The sequence below is a fragment of the Sinocyclocheilus grahami genome, unplaced genomic scaffold (genome assembly GCF_001515645.1).
Source record: "Sinocyclocheilus grahami isolate Dianchi unplaced genomic scaffold, SAMN03320097.WGS_v1.1 scaffold371.1, whole genome shotgun sequence".
In the NCBI taxonomy this organism is placed as follows: domain Eukaryota; kingdom Metazoa; phylum Chordata; class Actinopteri; order Cypriniformes; family Cyprinidae; genus Sinocyclocheilus; species Sinocyclocheilus grahami.
The window spans coordinates 182,622-191,062 of NW_015505550.1; the positions used below are offsets into that span (position 1 = coordinate 182,622).

At 35.4% G+C, this 8,441-nt stretch overlaps 2 protein-coding genes across 3 annotated transcripts in view; one reads left to right on the plus strand and one right to left on the minus strand.

Moving 5' to 3' along the window:
- Nucleotides 1-245: 245 nt before the first annotated feature.
- Nucleotides 246-3,733, plus strand: chac2 (ChaC, cation transport regulator homolog 2 (E. coli)). Of its 2 annotated transcripts, XM_016230476.1 has the most exons (3): nt 246-479; nt 617-652; nt 2,673-3,733. In XM_016230476.1, the coding sequence occupies exons 1-3, from the start codon at nt 345-347 to the stop codon at nt 3,045-3,047; spliced, it is 546 nt and encodes a 181-aa protein (XP_016085962.1). In that variant the 5' UTR covers nt 246-344; the 3' UTR covers nt 3,048-3,733. The 2 variants fall into 2 exon arrangements, with proteins under 2 accessions (XP_016085962.1, XP_016085964.1); XM_016230478.1 differs by lacking the exon at nt 617-652.
- A 350-nt stretch (nt 3,734-4,083) lies between these two features.
- Nucleotides 4,084-8,441, minus strand: part of LOC107549400 (proteasome activator complex subunit 4B-like) — a 36,864-nt gene continuing 32,506 nt past the window's right edge. Inside the window, exons 41-45 of the mRNA XM_016230467.1 lie at nt 7,553-7,708; nt 7,304-7,460; nt 5,836-5,969; nt 5,579-5,717; nt 4,084-5,034 (exon numbers count right to left, since the gene is read on the minus strand). Coding sequence (XP_016085953.1) covers nt 5,583-5,717; nt 5,836-5,969; nt 7,304-7,460; nt 7,553-7,708 — 582 coding nt within the window. The 3' untranslated portion in view covers nt 4,084-5,034; nt 5,579-5,582. The remainder of the gene's footprint in view (nt 5,035-5,578; nt 5,718-5,835; nt 5,970-7,303; nt 7,461-7,552; nt 7,709-8,441) is intronic.

An 8,441-nucleotide genomic window follows, 5' to 3' on the forward strand; every position in this document is an offset into this window, starting at 1 on the left:
ATTTATATATATATATATATATATATATATATATATATATATATATATATATATATATATATATATACACACATTTATAGACTGCAACATTTATATATAAACAATACCGCGCAGTGTTTATGGCAGCTTGTAAATCAGACGGCAACTGATGCGAGTCTTGATTTTCGGCTAGACCTGTTTTTGCCCGTGGCAAGTCTGACTTCATTTTATCTTTAGCATTTTAATTACTGTGATATATCCACACCTAACCAGACTCGTCAGTGGCACGGACCCTAGAAACACCCGTCCGTCGATATGTGGAGTAACTTTATGTGTTCAGACACAGTGAGCTGTCCGCAGGAAGCATGTGGGTTTTTGGTTACGGGTCATTGATTTGGAAAGTTGACTTTCCATACGAGGAGAAACGAGTGGGTTTCGTCAAAGGTTTCAGTCGCAGATTCTGGCAGGGAAGTACGGATCATCGAGGGGTGCCTGGAAAGGTATGGACCAGATTATTCTCTATCAAAGTCATTCGAGTTTATGAACTGCAGGCGTCCAGTCGTAGTGACCTTTCAGGATGACAGAGCACGTTACACAGTACGATTAACACTTTTACTTCTTATTGATTCTGTTTCAGCCTGGCCGAGTGGTGACATTAATAGAGGACCCCGAGGTAATGACTGTCTATACTGCTTACCATGCCGATATATGGCTCATTACATTCCACGAACGCGGTATACTTTTTTTTTTTTTTTGGTCCTATTAAATGTTTTTTTTTCTAAACCTGGAAGGCACTTTTTTTTTTTGACTTTAGATATATTTGATAAACTATTATCTAATAAAACGTTTTACATGAATTACATTTGTAATTACCTTGCATTAAATTATTATAAATTGTAATTATACAACATAATTAAAAATATATTATTTTATATTTTATAATATAAAAATTAACATTTAAGATGAACTGTTACTTGCATAACCTTGAATGAACTGTAGCTAGTTTTAAACTTCCCATTTCTGTACCCAACCTTAAAATGGTGATTATGCAGTATTTTTAGTGTCGATTTATTTTTTATAATTCACAATAATAGTTTATACATTCCTTATTTTATTTTTTTTAAACAAATGATCAAACAACTAACCTCGCATGAAATTTAAATAGTTTTTAACACATAAAATGAGGGGTGCTCTGATTAGGGTTTTTGAGGCCGATCACAGAAAGCAGTATCTGCCGATACCGATACTGATATTTTTAAAGCCTTCTTTTGTATAATTTATACCTATTTATAGTGATACTCCAATCAGGATTTTTAGACATTTATTCAGTGCCTGAATTTCATTTTTGAGAATGGGTGTCTCTTGTGAGAGGGGAAGCAGCACGGACTGTGCTTTCACACAGGAGTCCGCTACTGATCTGTGGCCGATTACCACAAACACAACATTTATCCATTATTTTGATTTCAAATCCAAACATTGTCACTGAAAAGGCTTTTTCAGCATTGCAATTATTTTTTATTATTATTATTTTACACAGTACAGTAATACAATCTTTCACAGACATGTTTAAACACAATATAAGCAACACATTATTCAATGCTTTTTACTTTTGCATTTACTTAGATTTATATATTAAGTTGCTCAAGCAAGAGGCAAAACATTTAAACTACTTTTCTTACGTTATCACAAACTTACCATTGGCAGAAATAGTCTGCCAATGTGTGTGCTCTGCTGCGAGTGTGCATGAGCGCACGGTCTCCAAACTTTAGTGACGATGTGACACTGCCTCGATTGTGCAAGTGACAGTTCCTGTGTAAACTGTGCAGCATGCTGCTCGCTTTTAGTGATTTTGTATTTTGAGAAAGAGAGCGCGAGCGGTGATTCACTCACGTTGTTTGTGAAATTACGTCTCACACAAGATTTTCAAATTACTTTACAAGTTATTTAATGAGGAAATATGAAGGGGAGCACCTCACCTTCAGCATTATAATTATTTCACCTGCGCCGGACGGAGACAGTGCCGCTGCATGTCGGGCCAAACCTCACGGCAGCGTCATCAGCTTGAGATCGTTTTTTTTGAGATCGGCCTTTTTAGAGACCAGCGATCAATCACCCCACCGTGATTATCGGCCGATAGTGATCGGTAGCCGATCAATCGGAGCACCCCTACATAAAATGTCTGTATCCGGCCTTATAATGGTGATATATTTTTAAATTAACTTTAAAATTATTTTAATTCATGTTTTTTTCCCCATTAATTTTTAAATAAACTATTATCTAACAATTTTCTTTCAATTCACTTTAATATTTGTAATTGTATCAAATAAATAAAAAAGATGTATTATTAAACCATTTTTATACATAGTTTATTCATTTACTTTAATATTTTTATACTTTTGTAAAAAAAAAAAAAAAAAGAAATTCTAAGGTTCAACACAAGTCAACTTCTGTGATTTAAACACTTTCAGACCATTTACTAATATATATATTTTTTAAGAGTTTTAGACCCTGTTTTGTTCTATATTAATGGGAAGTGCCATATATTATATTTGTGATGTATCATTTAATAATAGCATATGAGATTTACATACATTTAATTTACTTGCATTAATCCAGTAGATTTTTTTTTCTTATGCTACATAATAATCCAAACATTTGTTTTTCTTGTTCGTTCACTCTCTATTTGCCTGCAGGGCTGTGTGTGGGGCATTGCTTATAAGTTGCCATCAGGTCGAGAAAAGGAAGTGAAAGAGTATCTGGACTACCGAGAGAAAGGCGGTTACGGGGTGATCGCGGTTACATTTCATCCCAAAGATGAAGGACACAAACCAATGCAGGACACATTGCTCTACATTGGCTCCTGTGACAACCCAAATTACCTTGGCCCAGCACCTTTGGAAACAATCGCTCAGCAGATTGTGAAGTCTGTAGGCCCCAGTGGCAAGAATACAGACTACCTCTTTGAGCTCGCCGATGCCATCAGGCAACTAACACCTGAAGACTTAGATGATCACTTGTTCTCTTTGGAAAGTCTTGTGAAGGAGCTGCAGAAGCAGGAGATGAAGTGATCTGATACAGTCTGCTTTGTCCTTAATCTTCTGGAAAAACTCAGGAATTGTCATTTTTTTGTTCCTCATATATAGATTATGATATCTGATGTATACTAAAAGGGATTACCTGATAAAGCGTTAGATAAGCAGTACTTAAATTACTGTTCTGTTTTTAAGTAGGATTGTTTAATATATGGTAGTCTCTTGACAGAATGTTTTAATCTACACTTGATTTTACAATGTGACACTTCACATCATTTGTCTCGCGTTAAACCTTGAGATACAAATCAAGAACAAATGGATTTCAGTTTATTGCACATAATATATAATGTCATTATGTCCATGAAAATGTAAATGAAGGGACAATTTAATTTTCAGAGGCCGGTTTATTTTACTCGGGATACTTGAATGTGTTACAAAGCCATTTCCTATTATTTTAAAAGTTCCTTACCATCCTAATCTTCAAATAAGCCATAGCAAGGTGAATCTCATGAACATAACATGTTTAAGTCACCAATTTACCCCCCAGAAAAAAATCTAATAAAATAATTTGAATAAACCAAATTAAAACTGTTCTTGAAACCTTAAAGAATTATTTTGCATTGTATAACATTTGAATGACATTTAACTGTTTTCCAACCAAAATCACACTAACATTGTCCTTTTTTTTTTTTTTTGCATTTCCTGTTACAGAAAACAATAGATTCGTTTTTTTCTTCTTCAATGTGGTCATTTTTAAATTATGAATAATTATTTTAGTTATGATTGTCAATGCAAAAAAATTTTTTTTTCAGTTTTCCTCCTATCTATCTTATCCATCTATCTGGGATTTATCTATTTTTAGTCATAATTGATCAATTATTATGGTTTAAAAAATGTCAATTGTTACAACTCCATTCTAGCACAAGTGTGTCATGTGTACAGAATCTTTGAGTTCATCACTGATACTAGGTAATAATAATGATGGCATATTTATTGTGAGACCCAGGTAATAAAAAATAAATAAATAAAACATTTTGAAGAAAAAAAAAAAAAGAGGCCTTTTGTTTTAATTTGTTAAAAACATTACATTTATTGGCCTTGAGAGTAAAACAAAAATAAGAGAAAATTCACTGCAGTTTTGGCACTAAGCTAAATAATGTTTTTGTTATGTACACTTGCAAATGTAAAACGGAGCTAACCATAGTAGAACCTGAAGCCCTTCCTGGTGCCTTGTGTGATTCAGAGGACAATCTGAAGTGGTTCTGTACTGAGGCTGGAGTAAACAGTGACAGAAGGAAAAAAAAAACAATCCTGAATTAGGATTGAAAAGATGCTGGCGTGAAAAAAATGTCTCTATGCCACTCAACAAAGAATCACATGCTGCTAGCTGTAAAAGGTTTACTGAAAACAAAATGCTAAAAGATGAAAAATCTTCCAGTTAAATGCAGAAAAGTGGTTTTGAAATGACTAAACGTAATGGATTCAGTCGTTGGACTATCTTCACATGCTCAGATCGCTGAGAACCTCACGGCAGAGAGCATCGTGGGGGCTTTGGAGTTGGATTTATGGGGCGATCCATAGGCATTCAGTCCATCACACAGTTCATGTCAACACACAGGATTATAGAGGAAAAAAATAATCTATCTGTACAATAATATTACAGACTACAGGCCATACATTCCTGCACTGGGAAACCTTAAATATTAAGTATAGTTGAAATGCAAAAATTTGGGCTAGATATATACATACAAACAGTACGTACAGTGTATATGTCTAGGTTGTTAAATTACTCATCTCGTGTCTCCTTCGTGCCTATACGTGCCTCCTCCCCTCCTCATCATGTGCTCATGGTTTAGTGGGCTTCTGGGTCTGTATTCGAGAGGTTCTGCTATAGATGCTGAGATCCTGAGCATTTGTGTCCTCCCATCCCATCCTCATGAATGCATAAGATATTTTATTTGAATATGAAATAAAAACAACGACAACAACAACAAACTAAAACCTGCAGCAACATTGTTGCAACCTGAAAAGAAAAAATACATATATATCATCAGGTCACGATCATGCAATTAAGTAGCATTTACAGACTAAAACAGCTTTCATTTATGAATTACTATGGCAACAGAACATATTATTAGCACAGTCAAAATCAGTAGGGAAAATCTATGGCTGTGTCTCAAACTTGAGCTGCCAACTTAAACAGCATTTACTGGTCATCACAGGAGTAATTTGCCCCAACACAGGAATAGTTCACCCAAAAATGAAAATGTGCTCTAAATTTACTCACCCTCAGGCCATCTACGATGTTTCTTCATCGGAACAGATTTAGAGAAATGTAGCATTACATCAATTGTTCCCCAATGGATCCTCTGCGGTGAATGGGTGCCGTCAGAATGAGAGTCCAAACAGTTGATAAAAAAAAAGCATCATTATTGTGATGTAATGCTACATTTCTTGAAATCTGTTCTGATGAAGAAACAAACTCATCTAGATCTTGGATTGCCTGCGGGTGAGTACATTTTCAGCAAGTTGTCAATTTTTGGACAAACAAGTGTTTTGGAACATACCCGTCTATGCATAGTAGCAGGGTGACACGAGAAGGTCTGTGAGCACCACGAGCTGGTCGTCTGTGAACTGCTGCTTGTGCTCCAGCCAGTTGTCGTGATGAGTACGGCGGAAATTAGACAGAGTCTTTTTCACGGTCATCTAAATCAGACGGAGAGAGGCTTGTATTGATTTTTGTTAGATTTAATGGGCCCTAAGAGCGAAGAGCACAAGAGGGAGACAGAAAGCAATTGTGTTTGTTGTGATGTGACCGGTGTACCTCAATAGGCTGCGTGTCGTTGAGGTGTGCGCTGAGGTCCATAAGGAGCTGAGGCATCCAGGTTGGGACATCATACGGGCTGGATAAGATGCAAGCACTGAGTCCCAGCACACCGGCGTGACGCCGTACAAGATCTGAGGATAGACAAACATGGGTTAAAAGTACAGCAAATGATTCTGTTCTTTTTTATTCCCCCAATAAAAGTATCTGAATATAGCTGTAAACAAAAAAAACATCAATAGATTTAGTTTATTTGTATGTACAGGTTAAATTTTATTTGTTTTCTGGTAAATAATATAAAAACATTTAAAGCAAGATAAATCGGATTCTTGAGGCCTTTTTTTCTTTAAAAATAGTATACAAATAAAAAGAAAAATTTACATTAAAGAAAAACTTTTTTTTTTATTCACAGGGATATTCAGATACTTTTGAGAGAGAAAAAAAGAATCAGATTTATCTTGTTTTAATGATATTTAGACGATTTACTAGAAAAATATTATTTCAAAGATAGTGTTTTAATTTATTTTTAAAGTAATATTGTTTCCCAGTAAAATTTCTAAATATCGTTAAAGCAAGATAAATTCACCAGAGCAGCCAAAAAAAAAAAAAAAAAAAAACTTGTTTACAGATTTATTTTGTAATTTATCTTAAATATAATTGCACTTGGCCTGAGTTTTGCTTATCAAGTGAATGTATTGCGTCTTAAGGATATTTAAATATTTTATTTGAAAACAGAAAATATGCACATAAATAAAACACTATAACTCTTTTTTATTTTATAATTTACAGGCATTTCATGCCTTTTTGTGACAATAATTAGACGGAGGGAATGGGACTAGACTCAGACCAGACTTGAACTTAAATGACTTTGGTTCTTAAATTTTGCAGGCATTAAACGTTACCACTGTGCCATGGCTCTGATTCAAACAGCACAGCAATGCATGTGATTAAAGTGTGATCATACCAACTGAAGGAATGGTGTCCACCACAGAGCCTCTCTTCCTCTTTTGGGGTAATCTGGTTTTGCATAGAGCCTCAAAGTGAGTCTGCATGGAGGCATCCATTGCCAAGAAGTTACACTGCAGGAAGCCACTGAGAGTGGTGGCAGCCATCTCTCTCACCTAAGGCACAAAGATGCAAAGGGATGATCTTAAATATAATTGCACTTGGCCTGAGTTTTGCTTATCAAGTGAATGTATCGCGTCTTAAGGATATTTAAATATTTTATTTGAAAACAGAAAATATGCACATAAATAAAACACTATAACTCTTTTTTTATTTTATAATTTACAGGCATTTCATGCCTTTTTGTGACAATAATTAGACGGAGGGAATGGGACTAGACTCAGACCAGACTTGAACTTAAATGACTTTGGTTCTTAAATTTTGCAGGCATTAAACGTTACCACTGTGCCATGGCTCTGATTCAAACAGCACAGCAATGCATGTGATTAAAGTGTGATCATACCAACTGAAGGAATGGTGTCCACCACAGAGCCTCTCTTCCTCTTTTGGGGTAATCTGGTTTTGCATAGAGCCTCAAAGTGAGTCTGCATGGAGGCATCCATTGCCAAGAAGTTACACTGCAGGAAGCCACTGAGAGTGGTGGCAGCCATCTCTCTCACCTAAGGCACAAAGATGCAAAGGGATGAAGGTTTAATGAATAAGGCTGCATAAAAATGAATAAATGATGATGCCAGCATGCCCCGAAAGGTACCTCCAGCTGCTCATCCTCCAGTAGCCTGATGACCAGTGATCTTACGTCCTGAACAGCCTGCTCATTGCTCAGTATGGTGAAGAGATTATAGAACACCATTATCTGGAGGTATGTTAGCACTGAGAATCGTGCATGCCAAGAGCTGCTGCCAGCAATCTGAAAAAATAAAAAGAATATCATGGTTACACAGCACTCACTAGGACTGGGTAATAATGGTAACTAAATTAAATTCTCTCTCCCTCATATATATATATATATATATATATACACACAGTGGGGAAAAAAAGTATTTAGTCAGCCACCAATTGTGCAAGTTCTCCCACTTAAAAAGATGAGAGAGGCCTGTAATTTTCATCATAGGTATACCTCAACTATGAGAGACAAAATGAGAAAAAAAAAAATCCAGAAAATCACATTGTAGGATTTTTAAAGAATTTCTGTTAGGAGAACAGAAGAACTGCTGTGTGTTAGCTGCTCAATATGTGTCTGCCTGTCACCATAGAAGAGAAAACACTCACCCTGCCCTGATCTGATGTTTCCAGCACATCTACATTATATTACTTAGATGTATATTTTGCTTCTGTAAATATGTCTAATCCCTTATTTTATTTTTATTTGTAGTTTATATACATTAGAAATTCATTTTGCACTACATGCTTAATACTTTATATATTATTACTATTATTATTTTTCTTTCTGTTAATACATGTGTACTATTTGTAAGCAGTCCAGCTGCAATTGCTTTGGCAATACAAATGTATAATTTTTGTCATGCCAATAAAGCCCTCTTAAATTGAAAATTGAAAATTGAAATTGAGAGAGAGAGAGAGAGAGAGAGAGAGAGAGAGAGAGAGAGAGAGAGAGAGAGAGAGAGAGAGAGACAGAGATG

Coding starts and splice junctions, on each gene's coding strand:
- chac2 (XM_016230476.1), top strand. CDS start 345: ATGTGGGTTTTTGGTTACGGGTCATTGATTTGGAAAGTTGACTTTCCA. Junction 480..616: donor ATCGAGGGGTGCCTGGAAAG/GTATGGACCAGA, acceptor ATTCTGTTTCAG/CCTGGCCGAGTGGTGACATT. Junction 653..2,672: donor CATTAATAGAGGACCCCGAG/GTAATGACTGTC, acceptor ATTTGCCTGCAG/GGCTGTGTGTGGGGCATTGC.